General features: G+C 54.3%; 1 protein-coding gene across 4 annotated transcripts in view; it reads right to left on the bottom strand.

The window, feature by feature from the left end:
• The window catches only part of CAMK2A (calcium/calmodulin dependent protein kinase II alpha), a 58,715-nt gene extending 35,271 nt beyond the window's left edge, over positions 1 to 23,444 (bottom strand). For 2 of the 4 annotated variants that reach the window (XR_009247152.1, XM_004587536.2), the window contains exons 1-3: positions 23,168 to 23,345; positions 7,514 to 7,608; positions 1,064 to 1,123 (exon numbers count right to left, since the gene is read on the bottom strand). Coding sequence is in view for 3 of the 4 variants with exons in the window: in XM_004587536.2 (XP_004587593.2) it covers positions 1,064 to 1,123; positions 7,514 to 7,608; positions 23,168 to 23,229 (217 nt within the window). In the remaining variant the exon portion in view is untranslated. Of the gene's footprint in view, positions 1 to 1,063; positions 1,124 to 7,513; positions 7,609 to 23,167 lie in introns of all 4 variants that reach the window. The other 2 variants (XM_058677363.1, XM_004587535.2) reach the window with 2 other exon arrangements.
• Between the last annotated feature and the right edge of the window lie 3,237 nt (positions 23,445 to 26,681).

Here is a 26,681-nt window from a genome sequence, read left to right as displayed (position 1 = left end):
CACACACACATACACACAGCCTGCTTCCCTCCTCTGTGGGATTTCATAGTCCCCTCCAGTGCACAGGTGGGTGAGCTGGAGACCTTCAGGGGATGGGCACGAACTGTCCATGGCCACACGGTGAGCATGCAAGCAGAGCAGGAGTCGGACCCCTCCCTGCCAGGCCAGGCTGAGTCTTCTGGGTTGTGGGGCCCTGCAGCCCATGGCTGCTGCTGCTGGTGCAGGGAAGGGAGGCGCCTTCTGGGTATAAATAGCAGACTGAGAAGCTCTGCTCCAGTAGCAGAGTTAGTTAACCCTTGGGGTCCTGCGACAGAACTACTGCCCTCCTAAGGGAAAAGGCGGAGCAGAAGGTGGTACCAGCTGGCTGTTACCGTCCTCTGACAGCAACCAGGCCCTGCTCCCAGAGTGTGGTCTGCAAGCCCTGGCAGCAGCCAGGAGTGCGTGACAACAGCAGTGAGGCCTTAGGCCTGGCCCAGACCCTTGTAAGCAACAGGACACACAGGTGCAGCCAGGAAGGTGGCTCCCAGAGGGCAGCACAGTGCCACCAAGGTCACACAGTCTGTGACTGGCAGAACTAGCTTTGAAGGCTGCCACGGTGGTGACTCAGACCCCTGAGCTGCAGGGAGCTGCCCCGCCCAAGTGCACAGGGCCTGGGCAGTCAGCAGGGAGGTGCTATGTGAGTGACCATTCCCAGAGGGGTGACCAGCCCAAGCCTCTTCCCACAGCCTGGGCTCAGTACACCAGGGCTGGTTCAGGGCTTGCCCCTGAGGTGCCAGTGGGCAGGGCTGCAACTACTCCATGCCCTCATATCCTGGTGGGCAAGGAAGGTGGACTTGAGAAGTGGGCCCTGCTCCCGGTCAAGGCCCAGCTCCCCACCTCACCCCAACTCCAGGCCTATTTTCATCTTGCAGAGCCTCAGCATTCTCCTTGGAACAGCTTTTGCAAGGGAGGCTGTAGTATTGTGGGATGGGAGAATGGACCTTCTCTGCACCTGCCCCTAGGCAAGCTGATCTGGGATCCCTGTGGAAACCAGTGACACTGTCCCCTCCCCATGGAAGCTTACCGATGTTGGGGTGCTTGAGCAGGCGGCAGATGCGGGCCTCGCGTTCCAGCTTCTGATGGTCTGCAACACAGATGCTCAGGTGAGGCAGGAAGCTCTACCCTTTCGCTCACCCAGGGTCAGGGGTTGGGGGCGGCTGGGGAGGACAGTGGAGTTCCATGGAAAGAGCAAGGAATCTCCCTCCCCTTTTCTGGCTTCAATCCTGCGGCATCTGCAGGCCCCTTCACTGACCAGGCTTCATGCAGCTTGGATGGGCCCACAGGTCAGGGCCCCAGGGTCACCTCCTGCAGGCTGACCCTCATACCCTGTACTCCAGCCAGGCTGCACTGTTGACCTGTATACCCCACTCAGTCTTGTCACCACAACACTTTCAGCTCCCAGCTTGGAACCTTTCCCCCCAGCCTCCCACCTGTCACTCACCAGCCATCACTCACTTCCACCCACCCACCCCATAGGTAGATATCAGGGATCCCCACAATCTGCTCTGCCTGCTAGAACTGGCAGAGCCCCCTCTGCACTCTCAGGGACCCCCAGACAGCAAGTGCCACCCTGTCCCTTGGGCATCTATATCCTGCAGGGCTGGGCCTCTGCTGTGCCTGTCCGTGTGCACGAACCGAAAGGAGAAAGTGTTAGTCATTCACCCCCCTAAATGGCTAATGTGTAATGGATATTCAAGAGCTTTCTGAAAAAAAAACAAAACAAAGCAAAACAAAAACAAAAACAGATGAGTGAAGGGTGACCCTTATGAGAAAAGTGACTATCTCACGGAGGAGCTGTGTTGACTCTCAGAAGCCACTTCCCTTGCAAACTATCCTGGGACCAGGGACTCGGGGTCCCCCACAGAACCTGTTTGGCACCATTCCCTGTTCAAAGCACTGATGTGTTGAAATAAATGTGTAATTTTGTCACTTTTTGCAAGGTTATTGTTTTCTCTTACCGAGACCCTCCAGATGTGTGCAAACCACATTTTCTCCACCTCAGAACCTTTGCTTTGTCAGGTAGAACTGGATCATGGTGGCCTTGGGGCTAGCCCAAGGTTCTTCCACCTGCCACCTGCCTCCTATGACCTCCATCCAAGTCTCCTGGGTCTGCCACCCACGTGGGAGCAAGGTCTGGTTCGGGAGCTGCCACCTGTGGTCCTTGTCTTCCAGGTAGCAGGGGACAGTTACACTCCCAACTCCATAGGTGCTCCCACAACCAAGGCCATGGGTGTGCCAGGTACCTGCAGCACAGGTCAGTTGTGGCCTTGGTGGTCTGGTGGTGCCTGCAGTGCATTTTCCAACTTCCCTGTTTTGGTGATTTTCTTACAACATAGTCATTAAGACTTTCATTTTAAAAACTAAGTAGTAAATGAGAAAGTGCTCCCAGGGGCAGGATGTTGGCTCAATGCCAGGCTCCATGTGGCGTTCTTTCCATGCCTTCTAGGCCTTTTGTGTTCTGGCTTTATGGAGGACAAAACAAGAGTTCCCAGAGGTGAAGTACCCGGAACAAAGCCATACCTGCGGCGGGCAGGAGAGTAGGACCCAGGCCTCAGCCTATGGAGCTGGGCGTTAGGCCTTGTGTTGTTCTGTGCTCCACCCTGTGATTCATCGCCACCACCCCTGTCCCCAGTTCCCAGACAGGAAGCAGTGAGCAGCCCCAGATGGGAACTCACGCACACACTCAGAGGCTGAACCAGGACTGGAGCCCAAGTCTCCCAGGTGGGCACCAGAGAGGGTGAGGAGGATGGAGGCCAGTAGCTCTAGCTACCCTGCCCCACTTTCCCCTGCACCTTTCACTAGAGCAATCTCTGGGGCTGTGAAAGCCAAGATCAATGCTGAAATGCAGCTCTGCCACCAGCAAGGCGAACACTTTTAGTTTTGCTTGCAGAGAGGTTTAGCTCCCCAGCTCAGAAGCAGGCATGAGCCATTCAATCCCCCTCTTTCCCCAGTGGCCTTCCTCTCCTCTAGGGCTAGGCAAGCTAATGCCTGGGTAGCAGACCCTGCGCAGGGCTGGTCAAAAGCTCTCAGTTGGGTTGAAGCAAACTGGATCCTGCTCCTGATCCTCCTGTGCCTGACCCAGCACAGGCAGAAATTGGAGGGGGGGTCAAGGTCAGGCCTATAGGAGAGGCAGGCAAGGACCCCCTGCCTAGGCTACACCTTCAGTGAGCCGGGGACCCAAGTCTGGAATTTGGATGTATTTTCCCTACGAGGTTACTCAGGGGCAATGTGACAACAACACAACCAAAAGGAGAAAGTGTTAGTCACGCAACTTTGAACTTGTCTGGTTGCCAGAGCCCAGTGCTGGAAATGCTAGGAGCCAAGTGTTTTTATAAATCCTGTCCTCCTCTTGTGCTTGGTATGAGTGCCCTGTGTTATAGCATTCACTGTAGAGGAATTAGCTTGTAATATACATTATACAGTAATATTGTCACTTGGCAATGTCTTCATTTTCTAATATACAGAGAACATCAAGCATGTGGGATCCACTCTGAGGCTCTGCTCGCTTGTGCAGACAGAATCCTGTTAAGCAGGACAGCCCCGTTTTATCAAAGTCGCATGTCAAGGTAGTCAGAGCTCTGAGAACCTATGCAGAAATGCCCCTGCACCCACCCCAGCCAAGTGCCCCTAGCATCAAGCACCCCAGCTGCTCCAAGCAGCCTCCCAGTGTGCCCAGTGCCCCAATACCAGCAGTCAGTAAGGCCCTGGTGGGTTCTGCTTGCTCTTAGGTGAGCTCCCTTCCAACCTTAGGACCCTTGCACTTGCTGGGTCTTTCGATAGCTGCTACCTCCTCCTCCTCAGACAGGTCCCAGCACAATGTCCCCTCATCTCTTTCCCAATACCCTGCCTTGTTTCTTGATAGCACTTTCTGCATCTATCCAGTTTATTTATGTGCTCAGTGTGCCTATCAGGCCTGTTTCCTAAAAGACAAGCACAAAGAGAGCGAGACCCTGTCTCTTGGTCATTGCCACTCTCCCAAGGCCTGACCTTGAGCTCTAAGCAGCTTGTCCAAGGTCCTGGGATGAAGGAGAGGCAGAGCTGGATTTTATTCCATGTTCCATCCGAATCAGTATACTCTATGGCTTCCTGTTTTGACAGCTCATGAATGGATGGATGGCCCAGTTCACTGGGCTCAGCAGCATTGTGCAATGCTGAGATCCGAGGGCAGCTTGGAGCCTCGGGGAAACTTGCTGCTCCCAGTGCCCAAGCAACATCTTGAGAAGCTTCTCTTTCTCTGAGTAGCTGGGCTACCTCCAGGGCACTGGTGTTAAGGGCACTACCTTGCCCAGAGCTCAGCAGACAGAGGGCTGGGTGGACACTTTAAAGGGAGCCCCCCTGGGCCAAGTGGTCCCAACAGCACAGGGGCAGGGTGCGGGAGGAAATACAGAAGCTCCAGCAGGTAGGTGGGTGTGGGAGTCCAGGCACAGGAAATGCACCCTCACAGCCTACAGGTTCTGATCCTGGAGGGTGTGGACATGAGGCCAAGGATGAGAAGGCCAGGTGAGGGGTGAGAGGAGGCAGGGCAGGAGACAGGACCCAGGCACCTTGCTGTCCTCGAAGATGCTCCCTGGGTCTTATAGGAGCTCCTCCATGCTTGCACCTGAGACCCTGAGACTGGAAACAGCCCCACCACACTGGTGGGGTGAGCAGAGACCACAGTTCCCACATGAAACTGCACCCACCATGCCCATGGGCCCAGCGTGCCCTCACACGTTGCCTCTTCCTGTGCGGGCCTGGAGAGGCTCCTGGCGCGCCTGGCTGGGACCAGCTCCAGCCTGTCCTAACTCCTGGTCCCGACAGTGGCAGGATTTCTTACACACATTGGAGCTTGGACTCTCCTGGATAGAATCCAATCCCCAGGACAGGAGAAAGTGATGAGAGCTGGGTGGGCAGGAGTGGAGCTCAGGCACTTGCTTTAAAAGGCTCCTGCATCAGGACAAGCAAAAGTTTTACTTTTTATTTCACTTCTCTGTGGTTTCTGTGAATTGTTTATACTATGAGAGTTTTAAAAAAACCTTTTTGAAAATGCACCTCAGAATGTCTCTGGGTATGCCAACCAACTTTGCTAGAAGGGGTAGAGCAGGATAAGGCAGGGGGAGCCCCAGCTCCCTGGCAGGGGTGGGTACAGCCCCTGCTGGGAGAGCTGGCAGCACAAGTTCAGAGTGTGTTGCCAAATATTCAGCAATAAACCCCCCCTGGAGGCTCCATGAGTGGCAAACAAAGAAAGCTGCCACAAGAAGCTCTGCGGCTGCTCTCCCACCAGGGAGGAAAGTGCTGACAGGCAGCAGACTTCCGGAAGGTTCCCAGATAACCTCCCCAACCCCCACCCTCCACGTTCGTTTAGGCCTGGACTGGAGTTCCTCCCAGGAACTCAAAGAGAATTACCAAAGATACATGGCCACATGGTGAGGGCTTGGTGTCACTGCGTTTCCTGCTCTCACACAGGAGTCTGCCACTCTTGCACACACCTCTGTCTGCCAGTGAGAGTATAGACGTGTGTGTGTGTGTGTGCATGAGTGTGAGAATGTGCATGGCATCAGTGAATGTGTGTGAGTGAGAGTGTATGTGTGTGGGAATGAGTGAGTGCCTGTACATCTGTGTGTGCATGCATGTAAGTGTGTGGGTGTGCATATGTGTGTCTGTGTGCATACACGAGTATGTATCAGTGTGCATGACTGAGAGTGTGTATATATGAGTGTGTATGTGAGTATGCATGTCTGAGTGTGTGCATTCATGCCTGAGTGTGCATGTGTGTATGAATGCGGTACACTGGGAACCCTAGAACCCAGGGAGGACCTCAGTTCCCAACGCTCCCTCCCCTTGGGGTAACCTTAAACTGCTGTCCCCACGTCACACTGCGAGCCCTGTTACTGCTGTATTTCGGAGACTGGGACATTCGCCCTGATCATGAGACACCAGAAGCACAGAGAGGCCAACACATGGCAGCGCTAACACAGCAATGGCAAGGCCCCATTCAGGCCTCTGGACGTGAAGCCCAGTTTCTGTCATCCCTCTATCCCCATTCTGGCTGCTTGCTGCTGGCTCTGACTCCAGACCTTGCACATGTCTCATGATGTGCCATGTCGTATTCACAGACCCCTGGCTCCACTGCCAGCGCCCCCTGAGTGAAACGACATCTCTCTGCAGGGCTGGGGACGACTAGGAACAAGTGCTGAGCTCCCAGCATCACTGAGCCAGAGAGATGAAAAGCACCATGCAGGTCCATGCTGGGCATGCTGGGAGGCCTGCAGGGAACAGCATGAACATCATGTACCAGCCGCGCTTTGCACCTGTTGGGCTCTGGCCCAGACACAGCTGCTGCTGGCCACTAGCTGGCCACTCTGCCAGCTCTATGCACAGTGTCTCCCACATTGCCAGAGCCAGGGGCTACATACCCCATCTCTCTCCCCCCACCTCATCCAACAGTTTCAGGCACTCGCCTGGGCAGCTGCCATACCATTTTGTTCCAGGTGTGGATCGGCATCTTTGAAAACAACTTCCCCCAACATACTTTGACCACTATCATCACTGCCCAGTCAAATGGCAAGAAACACGAATCTCCTAGGCAGGCTTTCCCAGACTTCACCATGCAAATTGCCTGAGTATCTTGCCAGAATACAGATTCAAGGACTTTAAGTCAGAGGAGATGGAGGGCTCAGTATGGCATTTTTAACCATCCCCAGGGTCATACATACTACCAGTCTAAGTCACAGTGTAGTGGTTCCCAGCCTTGCTGCAAATTAATGACCGGCTGGTTTTCTTTTTCCCATAAAACTGGGTTTAGGAACTGGAGAGCAGGGTGTTGTGGAAGCTGAGCATGCATGCATTTCTCTGGACACAACCTGAGCTCTCGGCATTAAGTGCTGTCCCAGTTGCGGGCACAGAGCTTTCGAGGAGCCCCTTACACCCCCTTGGAGTTTCTAGGGAAGACGGGAGACAAATGTTAAACCAGGAGCCAATCAATGCTTAGGTCTAGGTCAGGGGTAAACCAGGAAGGATGTGAACAGTAGTGAGAGAGAAAAACATGGGGGAGACAACCTCCGATTAGGAGTTCAGAAACACCTTCCCAAGAATGTGACTGTGAGCTGATGCCTAAAGGTTATGACAGAAGCAGCCATGCATGGGACCCAGGTTCAGACACTTAGGCCAAGGTCATGGCAAGGGCAGAAGCATGGTAATGGGCAGTGAGGAGGATGAAGGAAAAAGAACTGGGACAGGATGTTTTTGACTGGTGCTGTGGCTCTCATTTGGTGGGCACAGAAGGCTTGTCCTCCCTGCAGGAGGCTGGGGCCTCCAGCCCAAACTCCCCTTGAGTAGGGCAAAACACGGGGGTGTAGCTTCACAGCATCATCAGCAAGAAGAGCCCTTACCCCAGCCATTGGCATCCCCCTCCACCACCGCCAGGAGGACAGACTCAGAGGCAGAGGGAGGGGAGCCCAGTGGGCAGGCAGGGGGATGAGCAGGCAGGCCCTACCTCTAGCCGAGAGCTTCTTGGTGTTGATGATCTTGGCAGCATATTCCTGGCCAGCCAGCACCTTCACACACCGGCGAACGACGGAGAAGGCTCCCCTGAGAGGACAGAGAAAGTGGGCAACGTGAGGCAAGACCTGGGGCTGAGTGTCTGGTGATGCTGGAGTCCCAGCAGTGGTGGCTGTGCTAGAGAAGGACCCTTCAACGGGGCTGCCCAAGCTCGTGGGCAAGAGCAAAGCTAGGGGCTCCCAGAGAGGGAGCCAGATGTGCATTGCTAGAAGGTTGGCCTCACGAGACCAGCCTTCCAGAGACGTCAAAAGTTAGGCTTGCCCAGGCCCTGGGTCTCTATCCACAGAATTCTCCCACACCCAACTGCTTACTGAGCATCGCCTGCTGTGCCACATCTCCCTTTCTCTAATAAACAACAAATCTTGGAGATCCTCTTCCCAAACCAGCACAAAGACAGCCAGCCCCTCAGGGCACAGCACACAACTCCACGGCTGTCCTCTACTCGACCTAGCCAGTCCCCTGCCACGGGACTGGTTGGGTAGTTCCGCTTCGTAGTTCTTTCCAATAATGTTACTAGGACCAAACTCATCTGAAAGTACTTCAAGGGGTTCATAGAAAAGCCTAGCGTATCCCTTTGTAAAAAAGATAAGTTTAAGTGCAAAGCAATTTTGACATTCATGCATTATTGTTTTTATAATATGCACTTCCTATAGGTGTCGTGAAAAGCCCTGGTATAGGTGGGCTTATGTCTCCCACCAGACCCAAAAACACAATTTCATGTTTCCTTTGTCTTGTAGCTAATATAGAGAGTACCAAAAAAAGGAATGTAAACGAGGCGAGCTGCCATCTTGAGATTTGATTATTGTTTACAGCCTTGTCCACACGCCTGCAGAACCCTGGTCTTTCCACTTTCTATGTGCTGAATTCTTTATTTAATGGAGACTTAAGCCTGTGACTATAAAGGAAATTAAAAGTATGTTAGCATAAAAATTGAAAGGGAAAAATAAGAAAGGAAGGAGGAGAGAAGGGAGGGTAAGAAGTATCATTGTGGGCTTAAAATTGTATTTTTGAAATGCATGAAATCTGTTCTCTTTATATAAATTTTAAAAATATTTTAAGAAGCAAATACAAAAGAATCCCATTTCCCATGTGTGCGCATGTCTGTGGAGGTAAAGTTCTAGAACCTCTGTGACTTGGTCTAGTGTTGATGTTGCTTAGCCACCCTGGTGGCCAGCGAGAGACTGTCTGTCGTTACTTCATGGTGATCTGGTTTCCCACCTGATGCACAGGAAGCAGAGTTCTCTGCCCTTGCAGACACAGTGTGGCAGCCAACCCAGGGAGACGGGGAAGTGGCAGCTCACTGCAGGCTCCGTGGGCAATTTTCCTATTAAGAGTAAAGCTGGGCATATTCACAGCACTTAACAATCCCCAGAGATTTTTCTCCTTAAAAGTAAGAGTGACTGAAAGAGAACTTGGGACAAGGGCTGTGACTCCCACAGCCCTCGGTGGGGAAACAGGTGCCACATGGAGTGTGCCTCTTTCCCACATCATTGGATTTTCCAAGAGCTGCAAGCCTGGCTATTGATGAGACACTTTCTAATTTTGGTCACTGATACCTTGTCTCCCAAGAATTTGAACATTGTATGGGGCCAATCAGTGCAAGGGGAGGCTGGTTTTGTGGCACCAAGGGTTAAGCCACCACTCACAGTGCCAGCATCACACTGCTCTGCTTCCATTGCAGCTTCCTATTGATGTGTCTGGAAAAGCAGCAGAGAATGGTCCAGGTACCCCACCCACAGGAGAGACCTGGATGGAGTTCCAGGCTCCTGGCTTCTGCCTGGCCCAGCACTAGCCATTGCAGCCATTTGGGGAGTGAGCCACCAGATGGAAAATCAATCTCAATCTCTCTCTCTCTGTTAGCCTTTCAACAAAATTAAAAATAAACCAATAATTAAAATAATTAATTTTAAAAAAACAGTTAAAAATGAAAGTCAGTATGAGGACCACATGTGAAGTCTCTATCCTTCCGCGCCATTGACCATGAAGGCCACTTGACCTGACCCAGAGGGCCGCCTGGGGCCTGACACCCCCCACCACACTGAGAACAGAACAGGACCTCCTGGGTAGGTTCCCCACATGTGACACCTGAGCACATTGCAACCACTCAGGTTCCCATTGTGTGAGTCTCCAGTGGGGCCAAGACTACCATGTAGCTCCATGTGGCTCACTCAGGGCACTCGCTGAGTGGCAGACTGGGTGCCAGATGGGACTCAGGTACTCTTTTTGATGTCCACCCAGGGAGCCTCTCACTTTCCAGCATGCTAGCCTCACTCAAGCCCCTGATCAAACTCTTCCTAGCTTGCAAACTGTGTTCCCCAAGCTGGGCAGTGCTAGGCCACAAAGAGGCACGCAGACCAAGGCAGTGAAAGACCTGCAGCTGGCACGGGCACCTACTTTGCACATATCCCTGAGCAGTGGGATGTGAGCGGCTGAGAAGCCAAGGGGAGAAGGAAGAACAAGCAGGCATGAGGACTAAAACTCAGGGAATAGGGGCTTGCTGGCCAACAGCCAGAACTCATGGGTATAGCCACGGAGTTGCCCTGGGTGTGCAGGCCCACCTACCCATCACCAGGAAAAAGGCAGCAAGATCCCAGTCCTCTCTCTGACATGTCTGCTCCTCATTTGGTTCCCAGAGCAGCACCCCCACGTATAGGAGAATCTCACACGTCTGCAGTCACCCCCATAATACTTCTAGTCACCAAGTAGGGGAGGTGCTCCCACTGCTGACACCTGCTGGGTGTCTTACAGTTTGATCATGACACTAGCCAGGAGTTGGCACACACCCCACAGACAGAGGGCCCAGTGCCACAAGACCACCCCATCATTCTTGGTGCCGATTACCAGAGGGCTGAGCCCCGGTTTTTCATCCTCTGCCCAAATGAGCAAACATGCAACACTTTTTTTTTTTCTGGCAACTCACAGAGCTCAGAAAGACACATTCCTGTGAACTGGATCATCTCATAGTGAAGGGGATTGCCAGGAGGCACCGGGAGAGGGCTGCCAGGGGCCTGAGCACAGCTCCTCTATCTCCATGGAGTTGAGGTGACCTCCACCAGCCCAAATGCTCTCTATACCCCACAATTCAGGGGTCTCACGGAGACTTCATCCTGTAGACAGCATGGGGTATTAATGCAGTCCCCAGTCCCTCACTCCTCCCACAGGATGGGGTGGGACTGAAGGTTCCAAGCTCCTTGGCAGGGCCTGGTTTTTCTTGTGACTAGCTCCCACCAGGAGCCCACCAAAAGCCGCCTCATTACAACAAAAGGCATTCTTGCCCTTCCCTGTCAGTTAACACCCTGCCCTGGAAAATGCCAGGGAAGGTGGGAACTGACTTTGAAGACTAAATATCAGAATGAAAGATGCTACAACTACCCTGTCACTAAAGACATGACAAGGGCTCTCAGGGCTGCAGGCCAAGAAGAGCCAGGAAGGAGGAGCAGGATGGCTTTCTATGGCATCACAGCACCGCGTTCCGTCTGGCCTAGGCAGAGGTAGCTGGCGTATCGTCTGCCTCTTCCCCAACTGTGAGTTCCCAAGGGCCACTGCTGTCACCTTCTTCTCTGTGTCCACTGGTGTCCAGGTACCCAATGTCTGGTGCCCATGCAGCCTCCATTGGGTGTAACTTAGAGGGACAGGAAGTGAGGGCAAGCAGCAGTGAGAGGAACCCAAAGGAGACAGGACGGAGCATGCACAGGGAGGGATGTGGGGAGCAGGAACAGGCCTCTGCGCAGGTGGGGAATCACTGGGCCCCTCCAACCCAGGCAGAGCCACCCAAAGACCTGAGGTCCCTGCCCAGCTCGAGGTATTGATTCTTCAAGTCCTGGGGGAGAACGCATCTGGAAAGCTCTGAGAATTCATTGCTGAGAGGAGGACTGGGTGGGAGGAGGACATGAGCTCCCCAGGGCTGAGGCTGAGCCTCCTCTTGCTCATTGGCATTGAGCCCTAGCTTGGCCCGAGCTGAGTCCAATTAGTGTGTGTTGGTGGGGAGGGAAGGAGGGAGGGAGAAATTGATATAGTTTCCTCTAGCAAAACAAAACTCCACTGTGAGATCTGCAGTCCTCCAATTTACTGCTTCAAAATCTCGGAGGGTAGGGAGGCAAGCTTTTAACATACAGGTTCCAAGACCCCTCCCAGACCCACTCCATGAGGGGGTCCTGGGGATCTACATTTGCATATGACTATCTTCTCCAGGAGAATCCCTTGCAGCCAGGAGGGAGGTGGGGGCCTCTCACTCCATCTTTTGGGGCAGGTCCTGCTGCAGACCCTGCCTCCCCTGCAACAGGGGCCAACACAGACCCTGCCCAAGGAACTGGGGACCTAAGTGCCGCATCTACTAAAGCAACAGAAGCCACTCCCAGAACTTCCTCAGGATAGCACTGAGCTTGTGTGGAAGGCAGAGCTTCTGATTGGGGCACCCTGTGCCTCTGAGTACAAGCATGTGTACTTATTTCTGGGGCAAGGAGGCCAGGCTTGCGTGCTAGAGGTGGGCACGTCTCTAAACTGGCTCAGAGCTGCTGGTGCCAGGGATGGTGTTGCAGCAGCCTGGGTGGTACACTCAGCACCATCTTAGCCCTCCCAGCAAGCCCCTCAAGTGAGAGTCAGAAGCCTCCATTTCAGAGGTCTAGAAATCAAGGCCTCCAGTGAACATGCATGTTCCTACAGCAGGACTGTAAAGAATATCCAAGGCACCCGACTCCAGTGAAAGCAGACCTGTGCTCACCCCCAACTAATTACAAATTTGAACTTAGCACTTTGCCTCTTGGTTTCTTCCCATAACAGGGCGACTACAGTATCGATCTCCTAGGATACACCAGGCAGAACTGGCAAGGTGATGAGTACAAAAACACTTGGCACAGGGCTGAGCACAAGAGGACTCACCGGGGACATAGGGAGAGAAAGAGGCAAGGCTGGGGCTGGGGAGCCCCTCTTTTTACTTGTGCAGCTCAGTTCAGCTCTCCAGCCCTGAGTGGGCAGGCCCCACCCTCGCCTGTCTGCCTACCCTGCAGGTGGGGCCCAGGGAGAAAAAGCAGAGACAAGTCTAATGATCATACTGAACGTGGGCAGTGAGCTGCAGCCCTTGCCTTCTCCCTTCCACAGTTCTTACTAGAAAAAGGCACATTGCTGTGTTCTTGTCCTGCAGGAATGAGGGGCCCCAGCCTGGCAGCCTTGGCAATTACCAGAATCAGCCCACTTTGCAGTGGTCCTGAGCTGAGTCAGGGGGTCACTTGGTGGGCTGGCAGGCAGGAGCTTGGGAGTCAGTCAGGCAAGAAGGGAGGCCAAAGTGGAAATGTGAGATCAGAGGGAGTAGCCCAGGGTCCCAAGAGAAAGCGGGTGAGGTTTGGTGTGAGTAGGGGAGTGCCCGGGTAGCCTTGGGGGCTCTGTGAAAGTGCTCCTGGAAACAAGAGGTGAGAAGGAAAGATGGGCTTTTGGCACAAGATGCCTTTTGGGATGATGCCTGGATTCCATATTGGAGCCTGAATTTGAGTCCTTGCTGTTTCCAAGTCTACTTTCCTGTTTATATACCTGGGAGGCAGCGGGTGCTAACTCAAGGTCCCTGCCACCATGAGGGAGACTTGGATGGGGTACCTTGTTCCTAAGCATTTGGGAGTAAACCACAGATGCCAAGAGTAGAAGAAGAGTTCCTAGGGGCAGGAATGTGCTGCCAAGAGGCCAGGTGCATTGCCCCAAGTGCCAAGGATGGAGCCTTGTGTGCAAAGAGAGGGGCTCACTGAATGTGGGCAGGGAAGGGCATGGGAGAGACAGGCAGACCCAGGAGGGCTTCTCCTCATGTTGGGCATTAGTTTCCCCATCTGCAACATGGATGCTGGGGTGGGTCTGACTCTGAACAGCATAGAGGCCTCTCCCATTCTGTCCAATGGGGTTTTTGGGGTAGGGGGCAATGTGTGCAAATGTGCTGTGCTGGTCAGCATGGGCATCCCTGGCCACAGAGGGCTCAGTCCTATGTCTGGGAGAACCAAAGACCTACAGTTTCACTGTCACAAGCAGCTGTTCTTATCTAGGATGGTAAGAACAGCCAACCAGAGTTCAAGTCCTGGTGCAGCCACTTCTTGCCAAATGACTACCCTTTGGGATGCCTGATTTCTCCCCTCTAACACACGGACAAGAAGAGAACCTGGCCTGTGCAGTGGTTTCAGGGATTCAGGAGACAGCCAGGTAGGCAAGAGCTTAGCAGAGTCCCCCAAGGACAGTAAATGCTCCAGAAGCAATGCCTGGGCAGGCATCTTTGCAAGGAGAAGACAGCGGCTGGCATGGTCTAAGCTGAAACAGGACCTTGTCTGCCAAGCTCAGGAAGCAGCCATCAGGAGGGAGAGGTGAGTGAGGGCCACAGCAAGGAAGCAGGGGCTGCTCCTAAGGCTGCATGGCTGGGAGGTCCAGCAAGGCTGGGATGTGGAAACACGCTAATGGGCTGTGAAGTGTAAGCATTGTGCACTGGAAAATTGCTTTCTGGCTGCCTGGCAGGCACAGTGTTGCTGGCTGCCAGCCTAAGGGAGCCCACCACCCTTGGTGGCCTGGAGCCTCCCCAACCCTCCTCCCCAACCAGAACATGAGCCAGCAGTCAAGGGCAATGCCAGAAGCAAGGGAAAGGTAGGGCAATCTGCATCTTCGCCCAGCTCTGCGATTGCCTGCCTTCTGATCCCTCCAGGCCTCAGTTTCCCCATTTGGAAGATTGGGGTGGGCAGCGCTAGCTCTAGTCCTTCCTGGGAGCAGCTGTGAGTGGTCCCTCCTCCATTCCTGTAACAGAATCCGTTCCACCCTCATCCCCAGCTGCTGGGGTGGGCCTGCTGGTCTCAGCAGAGAGGCACAGCCAGGTTATCCAGAAACTCCTGCAGACAGCACTGTCGCCTCTGCTTCCTCCACCCTGGAGCCCTCAGGGATCTCATTCCTGGTGCCTCCTCACAGTCTGTAGGGTCCTCTCTGCATTGGCTACCTCCTCTGATATGCCCAGGGCTCTCACATTGCAGAAGAGTACGCGCACGCGTGCGTGCGAAAACACACACACACACACACACACATACACAGCCTATCATAAAACCAAATAACCAAGAACCTTTCTCTGGACCCAGCAGCTGGGGCTGTATCCCCACCCCCACCCTCACCCCAGCTGCCAAACCTGCTGAACAAATGTCTGACATCCGCCGCCTCCTCTTCCCACCTCCCACACTCCATGAACCCACCACAATCTGGTGCCACCCCCAGAATTCCAAGGAAGCAATGCTCGTGCCAGTCCTGCCTACCCAATGCCTACCCCCTTGGAACTAATCTCTCTTTCTCTTGCCTGCCCCACACCAGGTTGGATTTCTAGGCTAACCCTGGAAACCCAATCTGGTAGCTTCCAGGCTAATGCTGACACTGGCCTCACTGACTGTGCCTTCACTGTCCCCATGTCCCCCACTCTACTGTTCCCTGCTCTCTCCCCAACACTCTCTAACCACTGCCTTTACCCCACTGGGATCAACTGGGATCTCCAAGGAGGCCTCAAAACCTTTGTACTTGGGGCAGAGAGACATCTCCCATCCCCTGGTCACTCCCCAAGGCCTGCAACAGCCAGGGCTTGGACAGGCTGAAGTCAGGAAGCTGGGACTCAATCCACGTCTTCCATGTGGGTGGCATGGACCCAACGATTGGGTCATCAACCACTGCCACCCAGGATGTAGCACTGGCAGGAGGCTGGACTCAGAAGTGGAGCTGGACTGTGACAGAAGCATCGGCATACTAGGACACAGGTGTCCCAGGCAGCACTGGAGCTGCTGGGCCAAATACTTCTCCCCACTTAGAATTTTCTTAGCATAATTCTGCCTGTGTATTGTTCTCACCAAAAAAAGTTTGCTTTCAAAATCTACCTAAAAGAGTCTGTCTCTCCACAAATGATTGAAGATGCTGACCATCACCCAAGATCAAGATCTGTACTCACAGCCCTGAACCAGCCCCACATTTTTTAGCTCCTTGCTATCTTTTTTTTCCAAAGATTTATTTTTTATTGGAAAGTCAGATATACAGAAAGGAGCAGAGACAGAGAGGAACATCTTCCATCTATTTATTTACTCCCCAGGCAGCAGCAATGGCCAGAGCTGAGCTGATCTGAAGCCAAGAGACAGGAGCCTGGAGCCTCTTTCGAGTCTTCCACATGGATGCAGGATCCTAAGGCTTTGGGCTGTCCTTGACTGCTTTCCCAGGCCACAGGGAGCTGGATGGGAAGTGGGGCTGCTGGGATTAGAACTGGTGCCCATATGGGATCCTGGCCTGTGCAAGGTGAGGACTTTAGCCGCTAAGCTAATGCGCCTGGCCCAGCTCCTCGTTATCTTGCCTAGATGCTTTGTGACAGGCATCACACGCCAAGCCCAGTGTCATCCCCAAGCCTTCCCCCTCTCAAGGAGGGCGCTTCCTCATTCCACCTCTCTGGGATAAGCTGAGCTAACTGCAGACAGCTCCTGGTAGACAGCAGGCAACCCTGAATCCTAACGGAGTTAGCATCCCCAGCCAAGCACTGACAGCTGAGGCTAGCAGCTCTGATCACTCACAACAAAGAACTCAAGCAGCCACTTGGAACACCAGAGAGAAGAGAAAGATCTCGGGTTGGTCCCGGGAACAGCGCCACCCACTGAACTAGAGAACCAGGCACATTAGTAGCAATGACCTCCAGGAACAGCTTCTCATCCCTCCCATTTCGTAGATGGAGACACTGAGGCCAAGCCTTGCCCCCAGGACTCTTTCAGTCCTACTCAGCTGCTTTTCTCCAATGCCTGCCATGCTCAGATCACAAGAGCCCAAATGTGAAGTCCACAGCTGGGTAGGGAGAAGGAAAAATAATGCTGGGCATTCTGTGTGCTGGCGTGGGTGTGAGCAGCATCTTTATAGGGACAGTGGCTTGACTCAAGTGAGGTTTTCTGAGGGCTTCTAGACTCCCCAAAATAGCTGTAAACCTGGGGGCCAGGCTCATTCAGAAATAAAACAAAGTAGTCCTTCACAAGGTGTTTCGGAGAGACCCACCTCTGCTCAGCTAGAGCAAATCCTTGACCTGTATCAACTCTTGGTAAGTAATTGGCAAGCTCACTTGCTCTCTCCTGTACTGCGTTGTTGAGCAGCAGCATCCTTTCTTAACAAGAAGCAAAAGCAATGCTGCTGTGCCATGCCCAGTAGCGAGCGGGATGCGGGGAGATGGGCTGAGCTCTCGAGACCTTCCTTGCCTAACCAAGCTTGCTCTCCCCATCTCCTTCCAGGCTCCAGCAGCAGTTCTGTAAGCACAACTTCAGCAGCCACGGCTTCACCTGGCAGGAAAATCCCAGTGCCCATCTTTGCGGCTACACCTCACCACTCCTCCTGCTCGTCTGCCCGCCCGCGGGCCACCCAGTTACGGACGCCCACTCACAGGCTCCAGAAGATGCTGTAGGGGACACAATGTCTCAGAGCTGCACCCATCCCCGCCACACCCCCCACCACCACAACGCCAACCCAGCAGAAGCCTGCCGGAGACACAGAAGGCCCAGAAACCGGAAGCTTCTGTTTGCTGCAGGGAACATTGAACTAACAGAAGTTCCAACATATTCCTTGTTTTGGCTATGCATGGCCTCTTTTGAATGGGTTGCAAAGAGAATTTTTAAAAATTCACAGCTCCCTTGGAGGTGGGTCCAGATAGTGGCAAGGCAAGAGGTGCACAAGGGCAGACAGGGAGAGGCTTCTTTCCATTAGCCTCCTGGCCTGGCCCATCCATGGGGCACACCTCACAGCTGTCAGAGGCTCTTGTGACCATGGAGCAGTGTCTACACCTAACGTGACAGAGACCCCTGATGCCCACCTGCTGACCCAGGTGGGGCATTCTGGCCCTGCGCAGTGTGTGAGGCTCCCAACGTGAGGGACACAGCTGGGAAAAAACAGCAGGTAGGACTACAAGTCTGTGCTGGCACCGGGCAGCTAGCCTGGACCTGCTGCTACACCATTCTGCCTGCCGGGGACTCTCAGGCTCCAGGACTCCTCTGCCATACAATCTAGAAGTCGGTGGGCAGGTAGAACAGAGCACAGAAAAGAGGGACCCTAGATTCCCTGAACACTGATGTGCTCCCCTGAAACAGATAGTTACCCGCCAAATCTCTGTCCATTCTCAAGAACCCTCTCCACCCTTTCCCCTCGGGCAACTCTTATTCAACCTCTAGCTCCCTGAAACTACCTCCTCCAGGGAGCCTCCCCTGATAGCTCCTTCATCCCAACCAGGGGAGGTCTCTTTACAGGCAGCAGGTATGTGTGTCCATGGTCACAGGTCTCCTGCAGCTACATTGAAACTGTCACTTCTGCAATGTTGTTACTGCTGTTGACTGGGTGCCGGGCTGTGAGCCCATGTGGGCTCAGCAGAGTCACATAGGGTACATGCTAGGTTCTGCCATGTACTCAGCAAATAGAGGCTCTGGCTGGATGGAAGGGTCATAGATGTGTTCCCCCTTTTAGGTGATCTTTTCCAGCACAGAAAGTTGATCCAGCTCCGTAGCTTCTCCTGATATTGTGGTAGACCCTAAAGTGCCCGGGTTGGTCTCAGTGAGCTGGGCTGTGCCAGGCTTGCCTGGGTCAGGAGGACCATAGAGGTACAGAGGGGCATACAGCCCAGGCAGTGGGCACACAGGTGAAGATGGGCTGTAGCAGAGGGACTGTGCAAAGGGAATGGAAGGGAGAGAGGAAAAAGGGAGAGGGATGCAAATGAGGAGGGTTGGGTAAAGCAGAGAAAATCCAGCAGCCCAGCCAGCATCACGTTGCTCTGCTCTGAGAGGTAGGCTTGGGCTGCATGCCTTGTTGGAGCCATGGTGAGTGTATGTGTTACCATGTATACATGTGTGCTACCAGGAGCTGGTGTGCAGGTGTATGTGTGCATGTGTGTTTGTGTGCATGTGCACGCAAATACCCATGTGCACTAGCCATGGGCTGCAACTTCACAGGGCTGTGGCTCCTGACTGCAGGGGCTGCTGGCAGCAGTGTCACCGGGCTGGCAGAGGGAGGGAGGCCAGCTCAGCAGAGTGTCCGTGTGGCTCAGCCTGTGTGGGGGCGGTTGTATGGGGGTGGAGGGCTGCGGCAGGCACCAGAACATGTGCGTTCCTGCCGCTTGGTGGTTGGGAGGAAGCCGGGAGGGGAAGCTGTCCCTCTCCCATTCCTGCCACCTCCTCCTTGAGCTCCTCCCCTCAAACTGCCACCCTCTGGCCACTGCACGCACTCTGGTCCGCTGGCTCTGGCCTGGCCACTGCCTCTCCTGGGACCCTGGACAAGCACTGCCTTCCGGATGTTGTCCCCCACCTACATCCCTTCTATTTCTGATGTTGGAGACCATTTCCCACGCATGCTCTCTAAAAAGGGCCGCAACCCCAGTGGGCATTTCCACCTGCAGAGATACTGTGAATCCCACTCTACAGATGGCAACATTGAGGCAAACAAAGGACAAGTGATTCACCCAGGAGGAGCCCAGCAAATGAGCAACAGAATCATAATTCGAAAACAAGTGACAGCTCAGAGCCCCCTCTCCCACACGCAAGACCTCTGTCCTTTCCTTGTTGTGGACAAGAAGGAGGATGTCACACAGACACAGTCCCCAGCAACCTGCCTCCCTACTGTGGGTGCTGGAGACCTGGATGTGTGTCCTTGACCCAGCACTACCTGCCCTGCCACCTCCACAAGCGGCAGTCTCCTCATCTGTGAAGTGGATGAGTAAGCCAAGCCTACCTCCTTCCCAGGGCCGCCTGCTGATCTTCGGTTAAGCCTGGCCCACAGCGCAAAACCATGGAGGCAGGAGGGCGCTCAGGTGAAGGGGCCAGTTCCTCCTGCTTCTCTCTAGCACCTTGGCTGGCCAACTCACCCCCAACGCCAGCCAGCACTGCTGGAGCCCATACCTTGTTTCTAGAGAGAAAAGAGTGGGCTGAATCTCTCTAACCACCCTCCCTCCTTCTCCCTCTCTCAAGTAAAATCTCCTCCTGGGGCTGTTGGTTCGGCTGAGTGACTACTCAGGTGGACACAGGGGCATCTCTTTCCCGCCAGCCTCAGCTGGAGGCAGGCATCAAAGCTCAGAATATCCGAGGCTGGAGGAGGCTGGTGCAGCCACCCCCTCTTCCTCCTCCTCCTTCTCCTCCTCCTCCAACTGGACCCCTTCCAGGTACCTCTGCCCCCACCAGCATTCCTGCCATTCATGGAGATTCTGGTCCAGGCTCTCCCGACGCCTGGAGCAGGTATCAGCAGCGCCAAAGGAGGCTTCGATGTCCCCCAATGTCTAGGCTGTTGCTCCTGTCACCCCAGGGAGAGGGAGGAGTCAGGTCAAGGCAAGAGGGATGAGCTCATTTCCTGATCCCTGGGGACAGCCCCACCCCCAGTCCTCCAGGGGACCTGGAATCAAGCCTTGGCTTGTCTTGCTTCCAGCGGGAGTTGGGTGAAGGGTTATCTTTGTAACATTAAGAGGTCCCAGAGATACCGCTCAGGACCAGCCTCCAGTCACAGTGCTCCCCTACTGGCAGCCCATTAGGGCAGCTCTCTTACCACTCATATAACCAGCCCCACCCTGGGTTCCTTGGTGGCTGTAGTCACTGGCCAGGCCTCCCTGGGCAGAGTGCCAGGAAGCCCTGGGGAGGCACTTGTCCTGGTCTCTGGCAGGGCAGGCTAGTGTCCTGCAGCAGGAGGCCCAAAGGTGTTCCCTTCCCTGCCACCCTGCAAGTGGTCGGAAGTGGGCATTAGAAAGGGACTGTTTCTGGGTAGTGACCAGGCTGGCAGGGAACCAGGGGTCATCAACTCAAGAATGAGGCCTGCAGGCATCTGCACTGCCCCCCTCCCACCTCACACTGCCCCCCACCGAGCCCTCCCACGAAAGTCAGCCTGGAGCCACCTCCCCACCCAGGCTGTGGCAGCAGCAACAGACACCCCAAAAGGGAGCCCTTACTGGAGAACCACTGAGGGCCCGGCAGCAGGCGGTGTGTTCACACGCACTAGCTCCCCAAATCGCACAGCCTGGCTTGGTCTCTAGGTTACATGGGGGCAGAGGAAGATGCTGGAGTCCCTCCAGTGCTGTGAGGCAATGGGTGGTTAATTCAGAGCCCACTCCCTAAGAGCCATGCTGGGTGCTACCCCTCCCTGAGACCCTGACCTCCTGGGCAACATACCCTAGTCTTTAAGAAGCCAGACTGCAGAGGCAGGAGCCAGGCTACCCACTCTTCTCCTTCAGAACAAGCGACCTTAACCCAAGGCTGCTTCCAGGTTCTGGAAGGCACCTGACATTGCACGCCACATTTGGAGGTTTGTGCATTTTTCTGGGGAATGCAGATTTGGACTTTCCTCAGATTCCTGGAGGAAAATGTGACCTAAAAAAAAAAAACGGTTAAGAGCACTGATGTTTCTGGAAGGAAGAATCTGAAATTGATTAGATAAGGTCTGGCCGTGCCTGCCACCCTTGGTTTTTCTGCCACGGCCATACCAATGCATTGTGTCCCCTCTGATTCGGCCCTTGCACCCTGGTCCTCCCAGAGCCGAGGCAGGGAGTAGAGCAGAGCTTAGAAGGTTTGTGTAGGATCTCTCAGCCAAGCTGATCCCACAAGCCCAGTCCTAGGGATCCCCACTTGTTCTGGGGGCAAAACATAGCTCTTCTTTTTCACCTTGATCACTTGAGTCACGTCTTGGCTCCATTTCCCTGGCCCCTATGACGCAGCCTTGCCAGAACCCAGCCTTGGCTGCTGCTGGGAAGTCAGCTCCTGGCAAGGGGCATCCTTGGGTTCCAGACTGGGTACTTGCATGAGTTTAGCAACAACTGGGTCCTCTGGTGCCACCCTGAATATCTTTTTTCTGGTCCTGCTGCCCACACAGAAATGCATTCAGCCATGCAGGAAGTGTACAGATGGGAGTGAGCACATGTTTGCACATAGATGCGTGTCTGCCCAAGGGAGCTGGTATGTGCCTGCATGTGTGTCAATGTGTGTGTACAGGCAGCCTGCTTGTACATAGTCATAGACCCACCTCCCACACATATGCAGACAGCACTATGAGCTCACACATACTCCCACACGGGCCTGTAAGCCCAGGCCTCGCACATGCATGGGGGTGTAAGTGCACACGCATATACACACCTTCCCATGTGCATGCTCCCTGGCCTCACATGGACATACATGTCCAGACCTCTTAGGAACATCTCCGTGTCTCATCTGTGCATCATTACATATCCCAGACAACACACATGTGCCTACTGATGTGCACACAGCTCTGACCTGCCACACATGAGCATGCAGTGACCACATCCACGCTTTCATTCCCATGCATCCTGGTCACTGACACTCCTGTGTCACCAACACACACACACACATTCCCTTGTAGGGCACACTTGCATTTCCAGGGCTTGTACATGAAACAAACACCAATGTATGAATGTTTGTGCATCCTTTGGGACATACAAAAACACTTCAGAGTCAATCCTTATATGACACAATCAACTCCCTTCCAAAGTCCTCCTAAAGCACTACACATCAGCCCCCTACAAAAACACTCTTGTATATCAATCCCCAGATCTCAAAACAGCACACACCTGCCCAGAGGACCCCTCCGTCCTCTTGCCCGTCTTCTTGCTCCCCCCACCTCTGCCCACGGGGCATACCCATCCTCCAAAGAGCACCCCAGCCCCTGATCCATCCTGGGATCTTCCATACACCTAGCTGGGGGCATCGAGAAATTTTTCCCTGACACTCCACAGTGCACTGGGCTAGCCCGCAGGCTTCCTTCTCCCCTTAGCCTCCCACCATGCCCTCCACATCTGTCATTAGAAGGCAGAAAATGAGCTCTGAGGCTGGGCAAGTTTGCCAAAGGACCAGAGCTGCTGTACCCTTCATTCCACCAGCCCCTGGGACTGCAGTGTCCCACCCCCACCCCCGTTGCCCCCAGCCTGCCCAATTGCCCCTCCCTTCATCCCAACACCCAGGAAGCCTCCCCAGTTATTCAGGCATTAACTCCTACCGTACCAGTGTCCTCACTCCCAGCAGGAATGGGAAAGGGGACATGGGGTGGGAATGCACTTACAGGGAGAAGTTGGCCACTTGGCATGGTCGCTGCAGAGGTCTAAAATCTGGAGGCACTACCTGGGAGGTAGTGAGCCCTCTGTCTCTGGAGGTATCCAAGTGGAGGCCAGGTGACCACCACAAACAAAACTAGAGGGGATTCCAGTTCTGGATCAGCTGACTGGGAAAATCCTTCCCCACCCCCCACCCCGTCTTGCTTTGTTTCGTTTTGTTGTTGCTTTTTTTTTTTTTTTTTTTTTTTTTTAGCCTTGAGTTTCTAAGAATCTGTGCATACCCAGGTTGTATATACTTGTGTGTATATGTGCGTGCCTTGACATACACCGTCAACCCAACCCAACCCCCCCCCCCACATACACACATGCACTCACCCAGCTAGCTTGGCACATCTGTGTACCATAAACATGCACAAGCCTGACTCTGAGCACCCTCGACCCATGCAGCTGGCCTTCGTCTGTGCACACAGCAATGCCCCAAGTGTGCAGGTACACACCCCCTGCCTGAGTCCTGGACCCCACCCCCTACCCTGTGCCCTCCAGGAGTCTTAGGGCATAACTCACTTTCCCAGTTCCTCGAAGAGCTGGTACTCTTCCGTGAAGCGGGTGCAGGTGATGGTGGCCATCCTGGTACTGGGCGGGCAGGCGAGTCTTGGGGCTGAAGGACCAGGACTGGGGTGCACCTGCTCTGCTCCCGGAACTGGGGGCCACTCGCCTGCCCGTGCTGCTGAGTGCAAACAGAGATGCGGCTTGACTGACGAGCCTCGGGCTTCTGTGCAGGGCACTGTGGCTGCTCACAGCCTCGCGAGCCTTCGTCAGCATCCAGGTCCCCATGGCAACCACCTCCGAAACGCCCTGTTCCCGTTGCCCCGGTAACTGCCTCCCCAACACCTGCCTGCCTTCCACTGCAAAACCTGCTCCTGGACTCCGTGGCCCTACCACACATAATACTGCAGGCCTGTGTGGGCCTGGGGGCGGGCAGACCCAGCACCCCTGGGGTGAGGAACCGAGGGAGGGGCTGGAGAAAGAGGGAGAGAACAAACTTAGTCCTCCAAGCAATCTTTTTTCTTCTTGCCTCCCCCACCTCCAACTGTGGGGGCAGACAGGATGGGATTAAGTGGGGCAAAGAGGCAGTTTCCATGGTGATGGCCAGTGGGTGCCACATTCCAGGATGGTCTTCAGGAAAGACAGGATGCAGTTACCCTAGCAACTTATCTCCCCTGGAAAGACAGGTATTGCCCCGTTGCCCTGGCAACAGCTGGTTCTAAGGTTTACAGGGAAACGACAGTTAATTCAATGGGATGTCTCTCTGCGGATCACTCTGGTCCCTGTAACTGTCTCTCTGTTCCCTTCCCTCTCTTGTTTTGCCTCTGCCTCTGTCCTTACTTTCCTCTGGCTCTCTGCTCTTCTACCTCCTCGCCACTACATCAGCATCCTGGCCTGGGGGTAGAGAAACAAGGGAGACTCCAGGATTCTGGAGGCACAGCCCCGGTTGCCTGCCCATCACCCCCCCCCCAAAGTGTGCGTACACACACACACACCAGCTGTGCCGCCTGGGCCCCTCCAGAGGTCTCGTCCACACCCTGCTCCCCCCCACTCCCTTCCCCCAAAGGGACCACAGCAATCTGGTCTCCTGGGGCTCCTGTCCCAGTTTCTGCCTGTGCTCCAAGTCAAGGTGAAAGAAGCCACAGGCAGCCGCGGGGAAGTGAGCATGACCTGGCTTACCCGGAGTTTGGCCAGTGACAATGAACCTGTCTGAAAACCTCCCATTTCAAGAAAAAGTGGGCACATTCCTGACCAGGTCCAATTCTCCAGGGTATCAGCCACACCAACAGCCTCAAGGCCTGGCACAGAGGGGGGTGCTACAAAGGGAGACTGGAGTGCAAGACTCAAGATGTAAACTCAAACTCCAGCCCTGGCATTTACCAGCTGTGTGACCCTGGGCAAGTCTCTGGTCTTCTCCGAGCCTCTAGCTCCTTTTCTAGAAAGCAGGAGGACAAAGCTGCCCCTCCAGATGGTGTGGACCAAGGGTCGGAAAGGCCTTTGGGAAATACCTGAACACGTGACCTTATCTTGGTTCTCAGCAAAAGAAAAGGGAGGTTTCCAATGGAGCCACATCCAGCCCCATCCCTCCAGCTTGGTTTTGCAATCTCAGACTCTGTGTCCCCACCCCCTCCACTCAGGGAAAAGGCTGCTTTAGCTCCGTGCTCGATTCACCAGGCTGAGCCACCTGCCAACATTTGCCCACTGTGAGCACAAGTTGGATCCAAGCCCATGGGGTTTCTACCTGGCTGCTCCTGGCTGCTCCATGCCACCTCACCTGCAGGTCACCTTACCAGCAAGTACAAGTGCTGGGTCCCTGGAAACATTTGGATCCCCCTCCCCCTGCTCCACCATCCCAACACACACACATACACACACACACTCTCTCTTTCTCTCTCCTCCTGGGAGTCGAGAGTGGGGAGAAAGTAGGGTGAGCACTCCCATTCAGTCGCTTTTCCTGGGAGAGACCGAGGGAGGGAGGCAGAGAGGAGGAAGGGAGGCCCGCTGGGGAGGAGGGGGTAATGGCTCAGCCACTAATTGCACCATTACCACCTTCAGAAAAAGGAAAAACCACTCCGTTTTGTTTCTGCGCACAATATGCTTCCCGCTTCTGCCGCCAACGTTGCACTTCAGAGCGGTGAGGAGAGGCCTCCTATAGGCCTTGCAGCCGGTGGGCAGCACACAGGGCACAGAACCTGGCTGAGCAAGCAGGCTGCAGCTCCACCCTCCTGCCCAGACCTCTGGCCTGCCCGGGGGAGGGGATGGATGCTGTTGGGTAGGCGCTAGCACAGCTTCGGAGAGCCTGAGGGTACCTGGCCATGGCCAGGAGGAGAGGCCAGCGGAGCACCTCCCACCCCTCAGGCTCTGAGACTCAGGTGAGCACTTATCCTTCTCTGTACCTTAGTTTCCTCTTCTGTAACATTGAATAAATTATATCCCCCACCTCCAGAACTGTTTTTTTCTTTTCTTTTCATTTCTACTTATTTTCATTTTATTTGAAAGGAAAAGAGACACAGACATGTTTCTGTCAACTGATTCATTCTTCCTAATGCCCAAAACAGCCAGAGCTGGACCAGGCCAAAGCCAGGAATGTGGAACTCCATTTTGATCTCCTAGTTGGGCAGCAGGGACCCAAGTACTTGGGCCACCACCTGCTGCCTTCCAGGGTGAGCATCAGCAGGGAGTTGGGTGCTCTGCACCCAGACACTGTGAGATGAGCCGCAGGTACCCTTTCTTTGCCAAAGCTCTGGGCCCAGAATGTTGATTGGATTAACCAAGACAGGTTCAGGAGCTGACAAAATAGCAATGCTCATTAAGTGGGGACTTCAGATCACTGAGGGACTCTCACAGCCCTCTTCCTGACTCTTGGGAGCACACACCACCACTTTCAAGTGACAGCATTCCAGGATACTATTCTGAATCCCTGCCAAAGTTCGACTTGGGTTAGGACATCCCTGGGCCAGGACTCCTCTACAGCTATTCCTCTAGAACAGAGGGGGTTCTGCTACGAGGATAGGGGGATCACAGGGCCCACCAGCTCATCAGTGTCAGCAGGACAATAATGCTGCTCTGAAGATGCACAAGTAAAACAGAGTCAAGATGCTGCGAGGCTGGCTTTATGGAGATCTAACATTCTGAACAAAGGAATTGATAGTGCCCTTCGGCTTGGTGCTGGCCCCAGCTTGTGCATGGAATGCAGCACTAGGAGAAGCCGGCTGGAGCTGGGGGCTGGGGCAAGGCACAGATGCCTGGCAGAGGCTGCATGGGCACACAGGAGGATCTGAAGGTGGTGGACAGTATGGATGGCTGGGCAAAAAGGCAGCTCATATGGCTGCAAGGGTAGGCTCTCCAATCACCCTGCCCATCTAGTCATCCAGATTTGAATCTCTCAACTCTTCTCTTTGGCTCTCTCCCTCTTTTCTTTTGTCCCTTGCATCCATCTTTCGCAGATCTCCCTGTTCCCTTCCACTTCTATTTCTTTCTATCTGGACAATGCACCTGGCACTGGAGGCTGGGCAGGTCCCAGGCTGCAGGG

The sequence above is a fragment of the Ochotona princeps genome, chromosome 19, assembly GCF_030435755.1.
Source record: "Ochotona princeps isolate mOchPri1 chromosome 19, mOchPri1.hap1, whole genome shotgun sequence".
Classification (NCBI taxonomy): domain Eukaryota; kingdom Metazoa; phylum Chordata; class Mammalia; order Lagomorpha; family Ochotonidae; genus Ochotona; species Ochotona princeps.
Note: the sequence above shows the minus strand (reverse complement) of the source record. Positions and strands in the feature narration are given on the sequence as shown.